This window comes from Accipiter gentilis, chromosome Z (assembly GCF_929443795.1).
Source record: "Accipiter gentilis chromosome Z, bAccGen1.1, whole genome shotgun sequence".
Lineage (NCBI taxonomy): Eukaryota > Metazoa > Chordata > Aves > Accipitriformes > Accipitridae > Astur > Astur gentilis.
This window is the reverse complement of record NC_064919.1, coordinates 76,918,643-76,942,224: the sequence shown is the minus strand read 5'-3', so window position 1 is coordinate 76,942,224 and position 23,582 is coordinate 76,918,643. Positions and strand designations below refer to the sequence as shown.

Below are 23,582 nucleotides of genomic sequence, written 5' to 3'. Positions count from 1 at the left end.
TTTCTGGTATTAACTTGCTGTTTTCCTGCTGCTGAAGTGAAAAAGCGAAGTGAGAGCAAGTTCACCTCAATTCATGGTGAGAGATTTAAAGACCTCACGTACCCCTTCTAAAAACCTCTTCGCCTACCACCCGTTAAGTATTTTTTTCAGAAACACTGCTTAGGACTTGCAGATGCTTATGGTGATTTTGGGGGATTATCCCCTCTCAAAACATTATGTCTATCCTTCTGGCCCATGTTAATGAACGGGGTTCTTTGGAATTTAAAAAGGCCCAAGACTTCTGATTTCAAACACTTCATTAATAGGTGCTTGCTCTTGAAACTACAGAGGCCGATCAACGACCACCCCACTCTACCTGTATCAACAACAGCTTTATCTGGAAGCTAGGATTGGAACTAGAGTCCACTTCCTATTTCTGATGGTTTGCTTGCACTTTTTATGAAAAGCTTGCATTGCCACAGTAGCAAAAGCACAGCTCCAGAGGTAGTAACAATGAGAAAAGGACTAAACTAAACTGGTAATGTTTAGTCTACATTTACTGGCATGCTGCCATGCTTACAACCCAACTACATCAGCCATCACTGATTGATTATTACTGCAAACAGTAATAAACAAACAATAACAGGCTACGTTACTTTTGTTGACGACAACGCTCGTTTAATGTTAATAGATCGCATCATGAACCGAAAGAAAGTACGGGCTGAAACAGATAACACAGGCAGACACAGCATGAAACCCCTCGTGCTCCGACAGCGTCCTTGGCCTACTGCAGTTTGCAAGGGCCGTTAAAAGTCTTCTCCCTTCACAAAGCCGGGGGTGGGGGGGCAAAGACCCTCTCCCCACCACCCCTCCAAAGAGGCGTCATTTTGGTTTACCTCGGAAGCTGTTGGGTGCTTGTTTAGGTGAACTAAGCCTGCAGCCCCTCTTCAAGTCCTGCCACAGGCACCAGCACGGCGCTTCGGATGCAGCGTGTTCTGGTGATACAGAGATAGGCAAGACTGCCAAATTACATTTTCAGGTTGAGGAGGTTTTTTGGGGGTTGTTTTTGTTTCGTTTTGCTCGGAGGGCTTGTAAAAACCAGGTGTTTAAAACAGGCCCCCTCGGCCCCCAGCGCCTCAGGCCCGCGCTTGACCCGCGGTGGCCGCCGAGGCCGGAGCCCCGGCGCTCCTCCCCCCTCGCCCCCCAGCCGCGAAGCCCTGAGGCGGGCAGGGGGGGAAGAGAAGGAAACCCAAGTCACCCGGTGAGCGAAAGGGGAACCGGCGCTTTCCTGGACAGCGCCTCAGGTGCCAGCCGGGGCTGCGGTTTCGGTATGCAAAGCCACTGCGCCGCCACCGCCTCAGGCCGCTTCCGCGGGCACGGCTGACGGCCGGGCGGCTCCCAGCGAGATCGAGGAAGCGCTGCAGCCTGCGAAAGAAAACAGCCGTTTACAGGTTTCTTTCTTTTTTTTTTTTTTTTTTTTTTTTTTAAGGGCTCTTTTGAAGTGTTAAGGGCCGTCTTCCCGCAGGCAGGCGGCTGGTGAAGGCGCGGCCTCCGCAGCGCCTCCCCTCAGCGGCACCACAGCCTCGACGGCTCGCGGCTCCAGGCAGGGCCCTGCCGTCAGCCCCACAGGTTCCCCTTCGGAGGACGCGTTTACTCCGCCCCCCCCCCCCCCCGGTGCTTGGTTAGCGGGAGGCTGCGGGGACCAGCACCGGGAGCGGCGGAGGCGTTCTCTGCCGCCGGGGGTGGCGGCAGGAACGGGTAACAAAGGGACGCGTCCCCTTTAAAACCCTCTCTCCCGCCCTCTCCCACGTGGTGCAGCAGAAGGGTGGGGATTCCGCCGTGCATCACTTCCGTTCCTCTCGTGGTGTGGAGGAGCCGCGCGCGGACTTGGACGTGAGTGTTGGGGTCCCCCCTCGCACCCCATCGGGGCCGCCGCCATCTTCTCCGTCCCCCGCCCCCGTCGCCGGCTGCCGGGGTCTCGGCCGCCTCCCGGCCGGCCCGGGGGAGGCGCGCTAGGCGGCCGTGCGGCCAGGCGAGGCTTCCCCTTTTCCTCGAGTGCCCGCTGTGCCCGGCGGGAGGGATGCCCCGCTGTGGAGCGGGCCTGGGGCGGGAGGAGGAGCCGCTGTCGAGGAGAAGCTGCCATGTTGGGGGGGCAAAGAGGATTTGAATGAGGGAGAAAATGGCGGCGGGGAACCGCCCGGCTCCGTTCCCCCCACGCCGGGATCTGACCCTGGCCGCTGACGACCCCCGATCCTTTTTATTTCCTCCTGCCTCTTCTCTCTTCCGCCGCCGGTGACCCACAGCCCGCTTGCTGCCACCTTGCCCCAGGAGGACCTGGGCGTCCTTGGTCGCCCCCCCCCCCCCCCCCCCCCCTTCGGCCCCTCGCTCCTTTCCCCTGGGGGGGCAACGCGAGCCGTGCAAAAGAGGAATAGGGGAGGAAAATGGCGTCTGGGATCCGCCTACCTGGTGTTCTTGGCTCCTCCTGGCTTATCTTTCTTCTCTATCTTCGTCCTCGCTTGGCCCGTCCATTCGGCCCTCGCTTTCACCGGTGCTTCGGTGTCTCCTCACGCTCTGCCTGCCAGCCCCTCTCTCTCTCTCTCTCTCTCTCTCTCGGGGCACCTACTCCCCCCCCATTTCTTTTCCTCCAGTTTCCACCCCCACCTTCCTCCATATTGTCAATCCCTCATCCTCGTGCGGACCCTGGGTTTATCCCCTGCTGGTGCCCGCGCCGCCCTGCCTGTGAGTTTTTTGTTGTTCGGCCCTCCGATTTCATGTCACCGCTCTGCTTGTTTTTACATTGTCCCATGCCAGCTCTCTTCTGCCTCCATCCTGCAGCGTGGCTTATGTGTGTTTCCCTATACCTGTTCCATTTTCAGTGCTACAGCTTCCATCCTTGTGCTCCAAGCTCTTACGACAGAACTTATCCTACTTTAGAACCCGTGCTACTCAGACTCCATTTTTTCATTTGCATGTTCTTTTCACTGCCAGTTTAAACATGCCACTATTCCTTTTTCTTTCCTGAGATACGCTTCTTTAACCTTTTCTTAGCCTTTCCTAACCGTAGTTTATTTTATACGGTTTCTCTCTGGGATGCTTATTTTTATTCTGAAATAACAAAAGAGCTATTTGTTACAAAGAGTTTCTGGTAGCAGGCAAGATGTGCAACTGCTATATCTAACCACATGTTTGCATACTAGAGAGATTCAGAAGCACACCTGGCAGCATTTATTCAAGGAAAGTTGAATGTCCACTTGTCTGGCAAATGAATAGACTCTGGTGACTGATGTGTTGAAGCTGCAGTGGAAATATTAATTGCAATACTGTAGTTCACTGTAACTGAGGTGTTTTTCAGACTTCTGTATTTAAGGTGGGAACTTTACCTTCATGTATGATGATTATGCAGCGTGTTGCTTGCAAATCCAACTGGGCAAAATGCCCATGTAAGAGTATAGATAATGCTAGGGCCTTAGTAGTTTATACTTGTGAGTGTAATACAAAGAATTCAACTGGATGACAGCATTGTGTTGTATTTTTTACATTATGGTTTCTGCCATATCTAGGGCTGTATGAAACTGGTGAAAAATTGTCCCTTTGTAAACAGTTCAGAAAATAAACCACTGCATTTGATGCAGTTGCATCAAAAAGGGGAAGAGATGTAAGAGGGAAGAGTGTTTGAGATCACATCTACAATGTGCGTTAAAGCTTATGTGAAAATGCAGGCAAGTCTTTTGGAAGGTTTTCAATAAGATGAAAACCTTTACAAACAGGTTTGAAGATGGCTTTCCAGCCATAATGGGACATATTCCTTGTCTAGTGTTCTCACGTTATTTTTCTCTTCCTAGAATGCCTAAGTCAAAGGAACTTGTGTCTTCAAGCTCATCTGCCAGTGATTCAGATAGTGAAGTTGACAAAAAGGTGAACATTATATGCAGTTTATTACTACTGTATTAACTTGTCTATTTCAGGCTGGGGTTAAGGAATTAGGTGTGCATTATGTCACAATGTGCATGTCATTCCATAAAATTTATCAGGCACTTAACCCAAAACACATCCGCCTATCTCCCCCTGCCTCCCCCAACAACTACAACAACAACAACAAAATACCTGCCAAGGTTAGTGTTTGGTGGATAGGATGCTTTTTGCCTTGCAGTACACTTTTTTCCTTAAGTTGCATTTTGCTTTCTTCAGGGTTTTCCATATGATATATCTAACTGCAAGCGTCCTGGAATTCTTTGCTGCTTTGTGGCAAGTGATAGAAGGCTTCTGTACAAGCTGCCCCTTGTGGCAAGAATTTGGACTAATTTTGAGAACAAACACCCACCCACCCCCCATTTTGGTATCTGGATTATTTGTCCAAAGCAAAACCCTCTACTTGCCCTGTCCTCCATGTGCCACTTGCTTGTCTTGTTTGCATGTTCTTTTTCTCCATTTCAGATTCTTAGATTTACTGTACTACCATCTGGTAGTTTCTCAATTAAAAGCTGACCCAACCTGAATGTCTTTGAGTTGATTAATTTTAACATATGATGAATGTTTTAAATGCATAAATTGAGTGTTCCCATTTATTATTAATATTTATTTAATTTGTAAGTTTCTATAGATGTACCAGTCATTACGAACAAAACCAGAAAAAGCCAGTGAATTTATATTTTTAAGAAATGCTAGATGGTAATGCAGACATCAGGTGTTTTAATGTAGTACATGAAGAGACTTGGTCTGCTTTACTGAATTGGTTCAAATGTTGCACTTTGCAAATTAGGCATTCTGTCACATCTTAATATAAGAGAAAATGGTCAGGGGATTTTTTTTGATAGGGAACTGTATTCCTGAAAAGGCATAGTCTTAACAGTCTGCTTTAGTGGACAGTAAGGTGGTTTGGTGTTTGGGGTTTTTTTTCCTATTATAACCTCCTGTATTTGTTGGAACTGTTTGTCTTTAAAAGAGGTTATCCACATATGATTCTAGCAGGTGAGACTAATTTTTTGGTATCTTTGTATTACTCTTTTTGGGGAGGGCATGGTTACTGTATAACCATTTGTAGAAATGGTAACTTTGTAGCATCTGCAGGTAATCTGACTTACAGGTGATGCTGTCTGAATGTTTTAAAAACATGTTTAATTTATCATGCTATGGACAGAGACTGGATGCTGATTTAAAAAAAATAATAAATTACTGTGATGGAGGTGATTTCCAGATCCTTTCTTCATTATCTCATCTAGTTTTCTTTCTTTTTTAGAAGAGTTGTAAGCTGTCCTGCAGTTTTTGTTACACTTAGAGGAAAGGAAGGTGAAGCTTCCATCAGACTTTAAATTTTTTATTTAAACTACTGAACTGACAGTATTACTGCGCAGAAAGAGCAGGATTTTTGAAATGTATTTTGATCTAATTCAATTGTCTTTAAAGCCAAAGTGTTACAGTAAACTTCATTGAGAACAGAATTAGGCTCATTTGAAGATTTTTAGTTTTTTCTAAATTCCAGTCTAAATGTACAGTATTGTATTCCTGCTTTCACAGCAGGAAGGTGATAATGTGCATTGCATAGTAGTTGTTTGTGACCTGTAACGTAAACTTTTCTGTAACTTATAGAACGAGTTGTGGTTCATGCTTTTCTTTTTTTTATTCTTGCTCCAAGGCAAAGCGGAAAAAGCAAGCAGCTCCAGAAAAGCCTGTGAAGAAACAAAAGACGGGTGAAAGTTCAAAAGGTGCAGCTTCTTCTAAGCAAAGCAGTAACAGAGATGAGAATATGTTCCAGGTAAAACTTATGACTTTTAGAGCCTGGTTAAGGTAACATGTTACATCATATTCAGTATAAATCTTATGCAGTGATCTGAATATCTTGACAGCATGGTGCTTGGTCTCCTGAAGCCTTGGCCAAAGGGGATTATGATGCTACCACATCATGAGATGCTCAGAAAAAGCATTGTCAGGTTTCAGCAGAGTAAAACAATCTGAGTTGTAGCAATTGATCTAACCCTCACATCTTTGCCCATGGTAACTCTGGGTCGTCATTTTGTCAGTAAATACAGCACTTACCATGAGTATACTGTAAATATTAGATCAGAACTGTCAGTACATGGGAATGTTTTTTAATCAGGGCTCTTGAAAGAAAGGTTTGTGGAAACCAAAGTATGGACTCTTCATTCCTATTTAACTAGGTCAAGGGCAACTTGGCTCCTGCATTATAAGGCAGCGTCTTGGAATAAGTTTTGCTTGTTCCTTTGTTCTATGATGCATGTTTTTTTCACAGAACATCCAGAAAGATTGAAATTTTTGACATGGTCCTTGTTTTCAAGTTGGGATGAATGTGCATTTTTCAGTAGCAAAATACATTTGTGAATCCAGGGTATTGCAGTTCCTGGGATTTGCTGAGGCAGTAGCAGTGTGTGTTGAGAGCTGTGCAAGAATATACGTAGCTCAGAATTACCTGTTTTAGGGGTGTGGGTCAGGAATTATTAAATGTCTCTGACTAGCTGGCTGGAAAGGAGCTTAAATTCTTACAGACTTTGATTCTTAAGTTTGTGAAAGGATGTGGGAGAGGTGCCTAATAAGATGGCCCCAACAGTGAGTAAGGCAAAAGAAATGCTTTGGGGCTGTAGCTGTGCAAAGTAATGTGGCAAAAAAAAAAAAAAAAATCTTCTAGAGAGAAGACCTGCTTAACTGATATTGTAGCAGAGGGCAGTTATTTTTAATGTATCAGTTCTGACTTTCCTCTTCAGGGGTAGTTGGCAGAGAGAGCTTCAGTTGAAGACAATGCCCGGACTTCCCCATCAAAGGAAGAATATAGTATTTTTAGTTCTGCTGGCGCATGCTTTGAATCATGTAGGAAAAAAAAAGATAGTGTCTTCTACACCTTATGAGGTGAACTGCAGTTAGAACTCAGAAAAAGCTATTTATAAGCTTTATGCTATGTTTGTAATAAGTGCAGAAATCCCAGCCTTGGAGAAAGCTGTTAAAATTTTTAATGCTCCCCTGATGCAAAAAAACCCAAACCCTTTCAAATAAAAGCATAAGTATTTGTGTGCTCCGATTTCTTTGAACCTTTTTGACCTAAGATAATAAAAAGTTACTAAAAACAGACAGTACAGGACTCGTGTTAGTCTGATAAGAACAGGATTCTTCCAGTGTTGAGTATAATACAGAACAAATATTTGAATATCACCTTGACCTAAAACATCAGTGTTACTTAGTCTCTGCCTGTCTTTTAGTTAATCAACAACAAAATTTTTTTTAGATCGCTTATTGTGTTATGTGAAGTATTGTGATTTTTTTCATGCTACATCAGCTTATGCAACTGTTTCAGTGCAGAAATAGCACTGTAGGTCTGAGGATACTTTCCCTCTCCCCCATACCCAGGAGAGCATGTTAGAAGATCTAGTTGTGTGTTAATTTTTTAGGTATGGTTTTGTTTGTTCTAGGACTACTAGTAATACTAGAAACTCCCCTTTCTACTTTCCCATGGCAGTAAAATGATCTCTGATGTGCCAGTGACTTTGCAGTATAACTTAAAAGTGTGGCTTCAGTTGATGGAAATCATGCTGTAAAGCATCTGTAAGATAGTCAGAAGTTTTGTAGTGTCCATATTGTGTATGGGAGTGGCAGCAAATCATGTGAAACTTAGAGGCTTGTTCTACACTCTCAGGGTGTGTTCTTAAACTATACATCTTCCCTTAATATAGAGCTCATTGTGACTGCTGTATTTGGAATATTCAGCGTTTTCATAAAGATCTACATTTTATTGGTTTTGTTTCAGACTAACGTTGGTGTAATGGTATTCTTGAGAATAATTATGAAGAACAGTATAAATATAAGTAGAAGGGAATTAATTCAGTGTAAGAGACCAAATGTATTTTTTTTATTTACATGTCTTGGCCTTTTTAGGTTTTATAGGTAGCCTAATATACTTTGGAGTTTGTTAAAGGATTTGGGTGCAGTTGGGGTATAGAAATTTATCTTACTCCCATTTCTGATGTATTACTAGAGGCCTTAAGGACAAGCATTATTCATGTTAATGTAGAAGGGTTTAGTGTTAATACATTAAATTCCTGTCTGTGGCTTCAAGCTGTCGTGAGGTCTGCATCATGTACTTTGGTTAGTTTGACAGATCCTGTCATCTACCTATGCCTGATTTGGATAAGGTTTGTTAATGCTGTCAGGATGCAGCATTAATTGACTACCTAGAGTGGAACCACGTTGCATGATCAGGCGTTTCACTGAAATTGTTACTTTGACAGTTGCCTGTCTGTGTGTTGTCTCATCTCTCCACCACCCTTCTCCTTTTATATGTTATATTTATTTTAAAGTTTGGGTTGTATTTGTTTTTTGACTTGGAGAAATAAGTTCTTCAGTTTCCCAGTGTAATGTCTTTACCTATCGGTAGATAAATATATAAGATTATGATGCTCTGGAAAGGTGATTCATTTAGCACATGAATTCTGAAACTTAGGTGGTCACCGATGCATTTCACAATCAGTTTGCTGTGTTGCAGATCTCGCTGTTCACATGACTCTTTATTGTGCTCCTTCTAATGCTATACATACAGGTATCAGATAAGAAAGAAGGATGGTTTTTTTTGGTGTTTCTGCTTCTACAGTGTGTATACAGTTTAATCAACACAAACTAGAAATAGGAGGAAGAATGGTAAAGAGGGTGGTTACTGAAACTCATACAGGAAGTTGGTTGCATAGCTGTGACGGGAACCAAGGCACAGTTCAGTGCATTTTATTATAAGAAACAGAAACCTGGAAATAATGCTTTTAATGTCTTCTGATTTATGTAATTCAATACAGTCTAAGGAGCTGTAATATTTAATAAAAAGCATATGAACCTTTTCTGTGAAGGTTGAACTGCAGTAACTATGCTGCTATAAATCAATACAACCCTTGGAACACTTGTGATTACAGAGATACAAAGATGTCTCAGATCTGTGAAATTATTCTAGGACTGTCAGCTGCTGTGTGAAAAAAGAATTGTTCAGAAATGAATCTGTGCCAGAACTGCAGGTAACTGAACATAGAGAAGCATCAATTTAATTAAATGGTTAAATCTAGGTTTTGGTTGAGCTTTTTGACCTTAGACATTCATTGAAACTGTACTTCAGAAGCCTACTTAAAGGTTTTAGCAGTGGCAGCTTTTGCATAGAGTTCAACTAAACATTTAAAATTTAATGTGAATATTCAGCTGCAATCTAGACAGTGGTATCTGTGTGCAGCAAAGATGATGATGCTGCATCAAAAGAATCATGACCAGCAGGTAGAGGAAGGTGATTCTGCCCCTCTGCTCTGCTGTGGTGAGGCCCCACCTGCAGTACTGCATTCAGCTCTGGGACTCCCAACATTAGAAGGACATGGACCTGTTGGAGCAGGTCCAGAGGAGAGCCACAGAGATGATCGGGGGTCTGGAGAACCTCTCCTGTGAAGAGAGGCTGAGAGAGTTGGGGTTGTTCAGCCTGGAGAAGAGGAGGCTCCAGGGAGACCTTACAGCAGCCTTCAGGTGCGTAAAGGGAGCCTACAAGAAAGGTGGGGAGGCACTTTTTGCAAGGGCATTGCCGTGGTTTAACACCAGCCAGCAGCTAAGCACCATGTAGCTGCTCCCTCACTCCCCCCCGCCCAGTGGGATGGGGGAGAGAATTGGGGAAAAAAAGTTAAACTTGTGGGTTGAGATAACAGTTGAATAGAACAGAAAAGAAGAAGCAGTAATGATAATAAAATGACAATAATAATAATAATAAAAGTATTGGAATATAGAAATTATGCATAATGCAATTGCTACCACCTGCCAACTGATGTCCAGCTGGTTCCTAAGCAGCGACCCCCTGTGGCCAGTTCCCTCCAGTTTATACACTGGGAGTGATGTCACGTGGTATGGAATACCACGTTAGCCAGTTTGGGTCAGCTGCCCTGGCTGTGTCCCCTCTCAACTTCTTGTGTCCCTCCAGCCTTCTTGCTGGCTGGGCATGAGAAGCTGAAAAAGCTTGAGTTAGTATAAACAATACTTGGCAACAACTGAAAACATCAGTGTGTTATCGACATTCTTCTTACACTGAACCCAAACCATAGAACTATACCAGCTACTAGGAAGACAATTAACTCTATCCCAGCTGAAACTAGGACAGGCATGTAGTGATAGGATGAGGGGTAATGGCTTAAAACTGAAAGAGGGTAGATTTAGCTCAGATACAAGGAAGAAGCTCTTTACTATGAGGGTGGTGAAACACTGCAACAGGTTGCCCAGCGGGGTTGTGGATACCTCCTCCCTGGCAGTGTTCAAGGCCAGGCTGGATGGGGCTTTGAGCAGCCTGGTCTAGTGGAAGGTCTCCCTGCCTATGGCAGGGGGGTTGGAACTAGATGATCTTTAAGGTCCCTTCCAACACAAACCATTCTATGATTCTATGTAAAACCTCAAAATTTCAGTGTTTTCATATGGAACTGTTTCCATTTAAGGTAGACTTAGTAAATGTGAACTTTGCATTATTGCCTCTCACCTTATAGTAGTTGAATTAAGACATACAGTCTTATACTTTGAGATGGGATGACCCTGGCTGAACACCAGGTGCCCACCAAAGCCATTCTATCACTTCCCCATCCCCAGCTGGACAGGGGAGAGAAAAATATAACAAAAAGCTTGTGGGTCGAGATAAGGACAGGAGAGATCATTCACTAATTACCGTCACGGGCAAAACAGACTCGATTTGGGAAAATTAACTCAATTTATTACAAATCACCCAGAGCAAGGTAATAAGAAATAAAACAAAATCTCAGAACACCTTCCCACCACCCCTCCCTTCTTCCCAGGCACAACTTCACTCCCAGATTTTACCACCAAGCCCCCCGAGCGGCACAGGGGACGGGTGGGGTTTATGGTCATCACACGTTATTTTCTGCTGCTTCACCTCCTCAGGGCGAGGGCTCATCACACTCTTCCCCTGCTCCAGCATGGGGTCCCACCCATGGGAGACAGTCCTCCACGAACTCCTCCAACATGGGCCATTCCCACGGGCTGCAGTTCTTCACGAACTGCTCCAGCATAGGTCCATTCCACGGTGTGCAGTCCTTCAGGAGCACACTGCTCCAGCATGAGTTCCCCACGGGGTCACAAGTCCTGCCAGAAAACCTGCTCCGTGGGCTCCTCTCTCCACAGATCCGCAGGTCCTGCCAGGAACCTGCTCCAGTGCGGGGTTCCCACGGGGTCACAGCCTCCTTCAGGAACCTGCCTGCTCTGGTGTGGTGTCCTCCATGGGCTGCAGGTGGAGATCTGCTCCACCGTGGACCTCCCTGGGCTGCAGGGGGACAGCCTGCCTCACCGTGGTCTTCCCCACGGGCTGCAGGGGAATCTCTGCTCCGGCGCCTGGACCATCTCCTCCCCCTCCTTCTTCACTGACCTTGGTGTCCGCAGGGTTGTTTCTCTTACATATTCTCACTCCTCTCTCTCAGTGCCGTTTCCGTCCATCCCAACTTTTTTCTTCTTAAAAAATGTTATCACAGAGGTGATAACATTCACTATCACTGATTGCCTCAGCCTTGGCCGGCGGCGGGTACGTCTTAGAGCCGGCTGGGCTCGCTCTCTCTCAAACACACGGAAGCTTCCAGCAGCTTCTTACAGAAGCCACCTCTGTAGCACACCCACCCCCCCCCCCCCCCAAAACCTTGCCACACAAAACCTAAACCCTTTTACTGTATTTGCAGCTGTAGTCTGCTATATTGTATTAGATTTTATTTCTTGGAGCAAATCTGGAATTACTTGGCCATGCACTAATATTCTTTGATAGCTCTGGGAAAAAAAGGTGTTGTGGAGTACTACTACTTGAAGCTGTTCTTAGAGGTGACCTTGAAAGTCACTGAAGTGTTAAAGGGTAAAACCAAGAAATGTTGTCCATGTAGGCTATTTAGGATATTCTTTGCCAGCAGTGTTGAAGGACTTGGGCATGGTATCAAGTTTGGTCTGAAAAAACTGAGCTACCATGACATCATGCCTTATTTTTGAATGTTAAATTTGTAGTACCGTGGAAGTATTTAATAAAGCAGTCAAAAAATACTATCTTACAATCTGTAGCATCTTGTTCATTTTAAAGGATGCTTTGAAGTAGGAAAACTGCTTCAGGCTTATAGTATCTAAAGATGTCCTAATTGTTTTAAAGTCGATTTTGGAGTTAATTTAGCATGATCTGCTTAAGAAGTAGAATTACTTTAAGCAAACATAAAGCATTCTTGTTTATTTTGTGAAATAACAGCTTATGACTTAAATATCTGTGGATGATTTTAGTTGATTAGACAGTTACTCAACCTTTCTGGTCAGACTTAAAGCTATTAAGGTGGGTTTGGATTCTCTTTAAATTGTATCAAAATGCAAGATGCATAAACTAAGAAAGTTGAAGACTAAAGTTAATGTTTCATCAGGAAGGAATATTCTGTTATAAAATTGTTTACTTTAGAATGTGTTCTTTCTAAATAAAGTGTATTCAGAAAGTGCATAGAGAATTCTGAGAATTTTTTACATGAACTGTGTTTGATTGTGTTTTTATTACCTAATTTCTGATTCTCAGATTCACGTTATACTTTGAATTTATGTCAACAAGTATTTTTTTATCCGATTTGGTCAGATCTTTAATGAACCTAAATACGTCATGTAACGCATAGTTGTCAGTGTGACTGCTCACCTTCCCCTGTGCTCTCTCCACCCCCCACCCCCCCCCAAGAAAAAAGCACCCTTATAATTCAGTTAAGCAACTGTGGTGCAGAAATTATGGAATTCCAAAGTAATTTCATATTATTCTACATGCTACATTAAAGGATTCAAATGTTTTTTTGGAACACCTGGTACAGTCTTTTAAGCACCGTTCCAATGAAATGCCATGAGGACTTGGGAGGAGGTGTGGGACAGTTGGTGGCTAACTTTCATTTTGATCTGTATTTACTGTGTTTAGAAAAAGAAAAAAAAGAACCCAAACAAAAACCCCTCTAGAAATTGTGATTATCTCATGTGAATATCTAATTTGCTTTCTGTATGTATGCAATGGACTAAAATTTATATTTGGGAGGAGAGCTCCCTTTTTCCCTGTTTGTTTACAATTGCTGCAAATGAAGATGGTTATAATAGAGGCAAATTTTTATTTCAGAAAACAATAATTTAGTGGTTTTTCTAAGAAGTAAGTGTGTTAAGAATGTAGGTATTTTTATTGTAGGAGAGGTAGTTTTACATTGAGCATTGGACACTCAACTCATTTTAAGTCGTTCATCCATTTATATTGTCATTACTTATTAGCCTGCTGACTACTCTGGATTAAGCTTTTGATCTAGTTGTTTCTCTGGTGTCTAAAATAAGCTGCAGTGTGCCATGTCACGTGTCTGATGCTGCTGGGAAAAGTGAATGCTGTAACATGTAAAATACCTAAAAGACCATTATGTGTGTTTTGACAGATTGGCAAAATGAGGTATGTGAGTGTTCGTGACTTTAAAGGGAAAGTCTTAATTGATATTAGAGAATATTGGATGGATCAAGAAGGTGAAATGAAGCCTGGCAGAAAAGGTATTGTTCTGCTTCATGTTATTTTGTATTAAAACGTTGTCTGCAGTTTGCTGGAGAACTTTGTGTATCAGATTTTTATGCTTTGTCGGTACATAATATTTTTAGAGTAGTATTTTTACATTTTTATAATTTTATTTTAACAAATGATTGGTTTTGTCTGTAGATTATAAACAAAAGCAAAGGGGCTTTGTTGGCCTGAGTCTGTTCTCCTAAATGGATCCTCCATGATTTATGGAAAACAAGGCATCAAATACAAGCAGATTTGGTATAGGAGTTACAAGCATAGCCATACTCCCCTCCTGCCCCTGCAATTAACAATGCAGTTTCTTTCTGTTATTACAATTGGTTTCTTATTTCAAAATTCACTGAAAAGATTTAACTTACTAATTTGTGATGTTATTTTCTTTAAAACAATTATGTCATTCAGTTTCTGTCAAATTTTAATTGGAAAATATTAAAATGTTTAATGTGACTAATTTCGGAAAAAACATGTCAGGATTTTAATTGAGGTGAAAATACCTCAAGTGTTCATGTTTTGGTACTGTGCTTCTACTCTGCAGCACGGCATAAGCCATTGTGCCTTTAATTGCCACTCCCATATCTGTTTTTTATGGCATGCCTTCACTGAACCATTTTCAGAACTTTGCCACCTGGAAGATGAGGATGCAAGGACAGTTATGGTAGTAGTGCTTTGCTTAATGTCATGTTGCTGCTGTTAGAAAAGCCTGCTTTTAATTGGTTTTCATATTGCACAAAGAAAAGGCGTAAGTATTAAACAATTCTGCCCTGGAGATTGAAGACATTTAATATAAAATCAGTATAAGGTTTGTTACGTTCTTCTGGTGTGTCCAGGAGCAACTCAGTGAATAGACATTTGGAACACTTGAGAAGCATTTTCAACATTTCTTAAATAACCACTGAGAACAGGTTTGTATGAACAGGTGTACTGGTACTGTACAGGAAAATTTCTTGGTTTGGGTTTGTTGTTGCTACTTGACAAAAAAGATTACTCTGACTCCTAAGGGCTTTAACCTGCTGTGTTTTGAGGTGGAAATCAAAAGTATGTGCAGTTTGACAGGCAAACTACAATGGGATTTGATGGGCAGGCCAAGTGACAAATATTGCATCATGTAGATAGAAACGCTTATCAGTGTGGCAAAAGAGTCTGAATTTTATTAGGCTAAAATTAATAATAATATTATACGGTATGTGAGCCTAATGTTCCATTGATGCCCTTATGAGCTGCTTATCCAGCTATCCTGAAAACAATATAAGCAGTTGAAATTGTGTTAAAAAACATGAAAAAAAATTTGAGTTTTAAATTATTGTGTCAGATTGTTTCAAACAGCAGGTCTGAACTGCATGCAGTTCAACTGGTATGTGGTCCAGGAATATCTTGATGATGTTTGGTTCCCTAATAATGGTTACCACACCTGATGCTGTTTTCAGAAGAAACCCGCCCTCTAAAGACTAGTGGAAAACTGCTTAGAGTAGCTCCACGCAGACTGCTTGCTGCTCAAAATTATGGTGGTGCTCTGGATGGTAGAGAGGTAGACAAGGATAGTAGAAGTCAAAAAGGCAATAAGCCCCAGAAATGGAATTCAAAGTTTCACCTGTTTTCAGGTCCTGCTCCACCTGCAGGGAGAAAGCAATGAAGGAAGCCTGGTCACTGAGGGGGGAGAGTGAGGGTAAATAGTAGAAGAGCCTGGCTGGAGAGAGTATGAGAGGTAGGCCTGTGAGTCTGTACTTGCACAGAGTTGGCGTAGAAATGGTAGGGGAAGAATGAGGAGACCAAAGCACAAAGGAAACATGTGCCTGGACTCAAGCGTGAGGAAGTACAAATTTAGAACTGAGGAGGTGGGTTGTGGGGCACTGAATGATTATTGATTGAATGTCACTAGAAACTATAGTGAACTTGAAGTGAAAAAATAACTTCCGTGTTGGTTTGTGAGTGCTAGGGAGTGGAATAGTCTCTCCAAAATGTTAATTTATGATATGTTATTTACAGTGCTTTAAGAAACAGGAGGGAAAAAAAACCCCAGAGTTATGGTACTTTAAAAGCACATAGAAGTTCAGTCCCCAGAGGTATGGCTTATAGGAGTCAACAGGAATACAGATGATTTCCTACTTCTCACCTGGGGCTTTTGTGCTGCCTTCTATCAAGGCCAGAGCTGTATTTTACTTCCTGTGTTTAGCCTAATACTTGTGAATGAATTTGTTATACTGTACTTATTTTCTTTGTAATTTATACTTCTCCAGAGATAAGCTGAAGTCTAAAGTTAAATTGAAGTGTTACAAATGAGTAGTTTCACTTTGTAACTGAGATGGTTGTTGAAGTAGCTCAAGCATTAATAGTTATGACATAGATGTTGTCTTTGAAACCAGTCTTAATAGCAATTTTGCAAGATCCTGCACCACAATTTTGTTTTTGTCTTAAGTGTTTATTTTTAATGCATTTCAGGTATTTCTTTAAATCCAGAACAGTGGAACCAGCTGAAGGAACAGATTTCTGATATTGATGATGCAGTAAGAAAACTGTAAAGACAGAGCCATACAGAAACTTCTATTTTAGTTGTTTAAAGCGGTCTTTTTACATTGGCTTTTGTTTTCTAAAATATTGTTTTCCAAGCTATTGTATATTTGGATTGCAAAACGATTTGTAAGATGAATACTTTTTTTATGTGCATTAAAAGTGTATTCTGAGTGAGGCTATTTGTGTATACTTTACTAAAAGGAAATGTGTTGCTTTCACCTCATGGTGTAAAATAAACAAATCAAATAATATGTAAAGCATACTTGTTTATGGCCTTTTGATTGAAGGTGTTTGCTGATAAGGCCACCTAATAGCTTTAGTCTTTGTTTTAGTTTCAGCTTAGTTAGCAGTTAATACTAATTTGTTTTCTGAGGCAGTTTCTTAAAATGTCTCAATTTATTTTTTACTTTTATTTCATACTTTTTGGTATTGCCCTGACAGCTTTCTGCTTTAAGACTTGATACAAACAGTGAATACTTGGTAAAACACATTTTTTGTAGATAACTTTAAATACTGTATTTGCAAATTTACCCTATTTATTCGGATGTAAACAGTCCTGAGTATATAGACTTTTTTGCATTACTTGCATGAAGCACTATGCTAAACAGTAACACTTGGAACACAAGCCACATGCTATTTCTTCCCATTTTTCTATAGCTTGCTTGACTTAGAAAATACAGTTAGCCTTTTTTCTTGGACCCTAGATTTTAGAATGTGATGCATAAACTTTCACAGTAATAGACATATACCTCAGAGTAATATAGTACTTAAAAGCTCCAAATGCGGTTATTAGTTAGGTACCCTGTTCAAGCTTTACATTAAATTCATTCTTGAACACGAACACATACTAACTAGTTATTCTATAGAAAAGAACAGTTAACCTGTCTTTGTAGGGCTTTTGTTCGTTTGAGAATATTGCATAAACAACAATGCTTAAACTAGGCTGTAACACAGGTTAAACAGTCAAACAGGGTTAAAATGGCTTCAGCCAAAATGCCTGGCTGTCATGATTATGCCCTGTACACACTGCTTGCCCAAACCTCTTAACTTGGCTTGCTTTGTGTGGCTTACATGTGCACAGCTGTTTTATTTGTACAGAAGATACTTAGCGCTTACAGTGGAGCGCTGGTAAATAGTGGATCATGACTCTAGCGAACTTTGCTTGTTATCCATTGTACTATTCTGGTAAGAGAAGCTTCTTGTCCAGTGGAAGCTCTATTAGACTAGATGCTGCCCCAGTTGAAGGGCTTCTTGGTAGGTGTCACAAACAATGGATTGAAGAAGGGAGAGTAAGATGTTTGAGTAGAACTTGGAGAGATAAGGGGCACACCAGTACCTAAGTTAATGGCGAAAGATCAAAGTTAGCTGACACATAATAACTTCAATGAAGAAATGCACGTTAGCAGAATTGGAGAACGAGTTCATTTTCTGACTTCTTGCATCTTCTTCAATTAACTGAATTAACTTGATGAAAATCGACATTTCAAGGCTATGTAGTGAATGTACAACCTAATTGGTTCAGCTGTAATTTTCCCATTTGGTGTTAATGTAGTTTTTAAATTTTGTATCGATAAACAGGTTATACCATTTGTTTAATTTTGGAATATCTTAATATAATTGTTTATATTGCAGACACGCATGGAAGTGCCATACACAGACTGTTCTTGTGCTGCGGAGTTTATAATTCAATACAAATAGGTATTGAAGGGTGAGGAAGAGTGACTTGATCAAATTAAATATATAGTACTTAATTTAAATATTATATCAGATACATCCACCTGCTTTTTAACTTACCTATTGTTGACATATTACAAATAAAGTTAAGCTCTGCTTTTGTGTAGCTCAGGAAATTTTTAAGAACTGCTTGAGGGTGAGTAAAAGGGTAAAGAGATGTTTTGTGGTAGTAGATGCATTTTGGGGCACAGCGGGTTTTTTTGAGTGACTCTTAAAGGCGTGTAGGGGTATTTGGACCAAATAGAATAAATATGAAATAGGTGTTTTTTATTTGTGGTATGTATATAATTTTTTTTCCTTTAAATCTGAAATTTTGCCAGCAGATTTTACCCATTTTACCTCAAAACTTCCATGTGGCTACTTTAAAGTGCATGATACATTAGAGGGAGCGTTGTCCTCACTTCGATTACTGTGGTAGTAAGTCATTGGCAGTTGAGTATCAGAGTACAATATAATTTTTTTTCAGGAAGGTGGAGAATTAGTTTCGTTCATTTGGGGGGAGTAAGTGAAAAATTTTTAATGTAGTGATTAGTTCTCTTGTGGAAACTGATGGTAGAGGTATTCAAAGAAATTAGTATTTGTTAACCAAGAACTATTAGTTCCTGTTATAGATAACCCCCTTGCTGAATTTGTGGTGATAATTACTGGACCTGTTTATGCCATTTTACTTGATAAAACTTCGGGCAGTTTGATTTTACTTAGCTTCTGTGTTTAAAAATAGTTTTCCATCTGCGAGTAATGTTTCTGCGTGTAATAATGCTAAAATACCATGTATTTTACCCGAGCCAGTCTTAACATCTGCATGAATGTCATACAAAAAAGGTAACGAAATAAACCAGTCAGTTTCACAAATGAACTCCAAATGGGATGAGTTAAATTGTGAGGGAATTCATTGCACCTCAGATAACTGATGTGCTTGTTACTTGATAAAAATCTGACACATTCAGAGTTATTTTGAAATAAATAGTTGGTAGTGATTTATCATGTAATTATCTACAGCTGCAGTCTTTCCAATTTGAGAAGAAAATTCAGATTGTTTTTTTTAATAAAGATTATTTTCTTGCAGACGAAGTGGTAGTTAGGGTACCTGTAGAAGAGTCCATGGAAGAAAACTGCATGTAGGAAAAGGCTGTGTAACATGACGTAAAAGCACTGCTCCTTTTCCCACTGAAGTGGCAAAAGAAAGATGCATTTGTTTCTTGATCTTTATGCAGGGCATATTAGCAATATGTTTTATAAGTTAAACCTACTGTGAAGCTTAGGAGGAAAAATAAATCACAGTTAGAGTTGCCAAAGTACCATATGTGTGATGAATCAAACTGTCGTGTACAATGTTGCTCTTATGTAGAGGTGTTCATATTGAAATGAAACAGTACTAAGTTTGATATTTCTGTTAAAGGAGATGCCCCAGTTACTTCTTATGTGATCTGTTAGGAAAAAAAAAAAAAGATGATTGTAATTCTGGTAACTCAAATGTCATATTGTTAATCATGTGGAATGTTACATGTTTTGCTCTGGGGGGATCTACTGCAGAGAGGCCACTGGAAAGATGAGCCCTCCAACTGTAATTACCTTAATGTTAAAATAAAAAAATAGTTAAATGGCATATGTGTAATAACAATTTGAACACTTGGAAATAAATGAAGACTTCTGTTGACATAGTGTTATTTTTAGTAGAAATTTAGCTGCACTAAAACTTACTTTTTCTTAAATCATTATGGAAATTGCTGTTTGTTCCTTGCAACTGTTGTAATTTGGAAATGTGAAAACTTAATCATCTTACACTTGGTCCATGTTTGTGGGTGGGGGATTAATTGTGTAACCCAGAGGGATAGAAGTTTTTCACTATGACAGAAGAAAAAGTGTTATGTAAATACCGAAGCAGGAGATAGAAATGTGTTTTCAAACATCAAACAGAAGGAGAGTGCTTGGTAAGTCACTACTGTTCAGAAAATGGCTGATTATCTTTTTCAGTGGAGTTTCTTTTTGATCTGACAATAAATGTAACCATAGATTAGATAGAAAAAAGCTTCTCACCCATTTATTTATTATCATTGGTCAGTTAGATCAATGTAGTCTTCTTTAGGAAGAACATTACTTTTTTTCACATGCTTGCTGTGACTGATTTGTAGGGAGTGGATTGATTATAGTCTTGAATCTAACATTTTTCTGTTAGTTTAAGCAGCTTATAGCCACAGAAGCAGAAATGACTGTGGATCAAAGGGAAGAAATGGAGTTTGGGGTTGATGGAGGGTCATCATGTCCTACTTATTTCTCATTTACTGCCATCCACTTACTAATAGGATTCATCTTTGACTGTAGCTCTGGTGACTGTATGGAAGAGCAATCAGGCAATGTTTTTCCTGTTGTGAATCAAGCCTATATGTACCCTGCTGTCAATATTGTTATACGGAAGTGTGAAGACACCTGCTGAAGAACTGAAATAAATGGTCCTTGGCTTAGTGATGGTTTATCAGGGAAGCTTAAATTGTGTTGTCTTGTGAGCAGAGGGACATTCTGTTAGTCGTCGGGATAACTTAAAGGCTGAGAAGTTGGTGACAGCTGTTTCCTTGGTATTTCACTTCATTTAACAAAAATGTTATAATTTTTGGTAAGATTGCTTATTTTGGTTTTCATTGTACTTTTCTTTTTAAATGAATCCATATAGTTGTCATTGATGGGATGGTGAATGAGGTTGGAACTGAGGTTGGTTGAGGACTCAAGTGTTTAAAAATATTGTTATCCTTTGGAAGGATAACAATATTTTGGGCTCTCAACCCTAAAGGTGACTAGAGCTTGCTGTAAAACGGCTAAAGTTGGAATGAAAACTGTTCTTGGAAATCTCTAGCTGTATTTAATAAGGCTAAATAAGAAAAACATTTTATGCCTCCTTGGCCAGCATTCCTAGTAGACTACTGTTACCAGTTCAGTTGGGCAGAAGTTGATGAGGTAAAAACTGCTGAAGTAAAGAAATGGTAAGATTTTACATAACCCTGTTACTGCTGTCATTATCTAAAGAAGTGTTTCATACCTCAAGAGTTTAAATGTTTTATGCTTTCACTAATAGGCTAATGTGCCAGAATAATTTTCAGGCTGTTGAAAATAAAGCCCATTTTGTCTTAGGAATAGAAAGACCTAAGTTCTATCACCAAAACGTAATCACACAATGTATCTGAGGGAGAGGCGAATGGCATTGTATATTAAGAACAAACTTGAGTTTGATGTGACCCTAACAATGAACTACTTGAAATTGAAAGTTAGGTAGTATAGAGCAATAAAATTTTGCAGTGTGTTTGTGGTGTTGATTTTATGTAATCTTTGAAGCTTTTTGCTAGCTATCTCGAAATGGCTCTGCAGAGCTCTGCTGTTTCTTCTGCTTTCCACTTCCCATCTCTTACTGAGATCTGCAGCTTGTGTTCTGGCTGGAAGCATCCTTTCATCACTTGGAACACAAGCATTTCTGTCTACACTCACATCACATTACAAGGAGTATCTTAACAATCGGATCCTAATGATAGCTGGCAGATACAGCTGATATTGCTAACACAGGTCAATTAATGGTCATGTCTTTTTTTTTTAGCATTGTGATAAAGTATACTTAAAATAGTTGTATTACTCTTGCCAACATGCATACTTCTCAAAGGAACTAATTTTCTTCATACTAGCTTGGATTATTGTGTTCAGTAAAAGTAGTGGGCAAATGCTTTTTCTGCTGAAGTGATTATTAACAGCTTGGAAAATGTCACAGTGAGACAGTTCCTGGGGTAAAAATGAATAGAGTTATCAGCTGGATATCTGCCTGCCATAAGCGAGGATATTTGTAATTGCAGTGGTTTGGTTAATGGAAAGAAAACCAGTTGCTTGCGTAGCCTGAAAAGTTCCTGAAGTGCCATGTAGGATACGAGTAGCATTTATGATGTAAAGACTGCCTTCCTGGCTGTTAAAAGAAACCTTTGAACAATATTAAGTTGCAGTATGCTTGTCCCTACATATACCCTGGTAAGAGAACTAGTAACCCTGATTTACTCTGAATCACTCAGACTGTGTAGGGAAAGTGCATATCTTTTTCTCGTTCTCACACAGCATGTATTTTGTTACTATTCCATAGTAATGTGCATTTCATCTGTCAACACAATTTGTAGTAACCTGAGGAAAATGTTTATGGCTTATCTGTTAAAATGTTTGGGAATAAACATTTTGGCTTTTGGGGACAAATTTTTTGTAAATAAGTTACCTAGGTATTTTCCCCGTTCCTCCTATACATTTGTTTGTGCCTAGGTATTTTAATATTTGGTATTTTGTTTTGCAGGAAACTGGAACGACTTTTTTCCTGTGATCATTAAGGTGTTTTGCAACTCCGTATTTTTAGCATGCTCCAGTTGCAGCTTTTGAAAATAAACTTGCAAAGGTCATGCTTGGATGCATTTCTTCATAGATTTTGTTAGATTCCTAAATTATCTGTCTGAGACTGTTTGCTCTGTAGTCTGAGCAACTGTTGAAAAGAGAATTGTCTGTCAGGACTATAAAATTGCAAATTTGTGATATGCCATGTGAAAAGGTGAGGAGAGGGAAATGTGCGGTTAAATAAGTTTGTGTTTTTCTGAACTTTTTCAGGGCATGTTCCAGAAACAATATTTTTTGCATCTTCAAGGCAAAAACTAAACCCCAAAGTGTTAAAAACCGCTAAGCTTAAATTTGGAACTGCTTTGGTTCAAACACAAGTTTATCAGACATGCCCTTTTTATAATGCAGTATTTTTTAAAAAGTGATAGCAGTGATTTTTTTGTTTAAAGAAATCTGCCTAGGTAAACACGATGTTTAGCACCACAAAATTATCAAAGCTAATTGAATCTATACCAACATATAGTTTTTAAGTGTTTCTATTTGTCCTTTTGATACTTGGAAGCATTCATCTTAACTGAATAGGTAAATTTCTATGAAGCTTTGTGACAACTTTGGAGCCTTCCACAGATGGAGGTCGTATCCTCAGCTGAAGGAAGAGAACTGTTATCTTGTGTGGAAGTTCTTGGACAAAGAGGCTGCTGTGTGCTTTGGGCAATGAGTTTGATCTGCTTTAGGTCAGTATTGCATTAAGGCCTTGGTATTAGCAGTCTGCTATGTTAATGAAGGGTAGAGCTGATTTTAGAGGTTTTGGTGTATATATTCTATTGATGTAAAATTTGGATGGAAATTTAGCTTTATTAATTAAATGTTCTGTTTTGTGTGGGTTTGTCTTCAAAAGGATTGAGATTAGCACAGTCAAGAAATTTGTAATTCTGCAACTGTGTAGTGGGTTGACCCTGGCTGGACACCAGGTGCCCACCGAAGCCTCTCTATCACTCCCCCCTCCTCAGCTGGACAGGGGAGAGAAAAATATAACAAAGGGCTCGTGGGTCGAGATAAGGACAGAAGAGATCACTCACCCATTACTGTCATGGACAAAACAGGCTCAGCTTGGGGAAAATTAATGTATTGCCAATCAGCCAGAGTAGGGTAATGAGAAATAAAACCAAATCTCGGAACACCTTCCCTCCCCCCCTCCCTTCTTCCCAGGCACAACTTCACTCCCAGATTCTCTACACACCACCCACAGTGGTGCAGGGGGATGGGGAATGGGGTTTACAGTCAGTTCATCCCATGTTATTTCTGCCGCTCCATCCTCCTCAGGGGCAGGACTCATCACACTCTTCCACTGCTCCAGTGTGGTGTCCCTCCCATGGGAGACAGTCCTCCATGAACTTGTCCAGCGTGGGTCCTTCCCACGGGCTGCAGTTCTTCACGAACTGCTCCAGCATGGGTCCATTCCACGGTGTGC

At 40.6% G+C, this 23,582-nt stretch overlaps 1 protein-coding gene across 2 annotated transcripts; it reads left to right on the top strand.

The window, feature by feature from the left end:
• Positions 1-1,743: 1,743 nt before the first annotated feature.
• On the top strand, positions 1,744-23,028 carry SUB1 (SUB1 regulator of transcription). 2 transcript variants are annotated; one of them, XR_007505131.1, is made up of 6 exons: positions 1,744-1,872; positions 3,822-3,894; positions 5,612-5,731; positions 13,392-13,500; positions 15,962-18,453; positions 18,489-23,028. XR_007505131.1 is itself a non-coding variant. In XM_049796017.1 (5 exons), exons 2-5 carry the CDS (start codon positions 3,823-3,825, stop codon positions 16,039-16,041), a joined length of 381 nt encoding a protein of 126 aa, XP_049651974.1. In that variant the 5' UTR covers positions 1,744-1,872; position 3,822; the 3' UTR covers positions 16,042-23,028. The 2 variants fall into 2 exon arrangements, 1 of the variants encoding a protein (XP_049651974.1); XM_049796017.1 differs by having other exon boundaries at positions 15,962-23,028.
• The last annotated feature ends 554 nt before the right edge of the window (positions 23,029-23,582 follow it).

Coding starts and splice junctions, on each gene's coding strand:
- SUB1 (XM_049796017.1), top strand. CDS start 3,823: ATGCCTAAGTCAAAGGAACTTGTGTCTTCAAGCTCATCTGCCAGTGAT. Junction 3,895..5,611: donor ATAGTGAAGTTGACAAAAAG/GTGAACATTATA, acceptor TCTTGCTCCAAG/GCAAAGCGGAAAAAGCAAGC. Junction 13,501..15,961: donor AATGAAGCCTGGCAGAAAAG/GTATTGTTCTGC, acceptor AATGCATTTCAG/GTATTTCTTTAAATCCAGAA.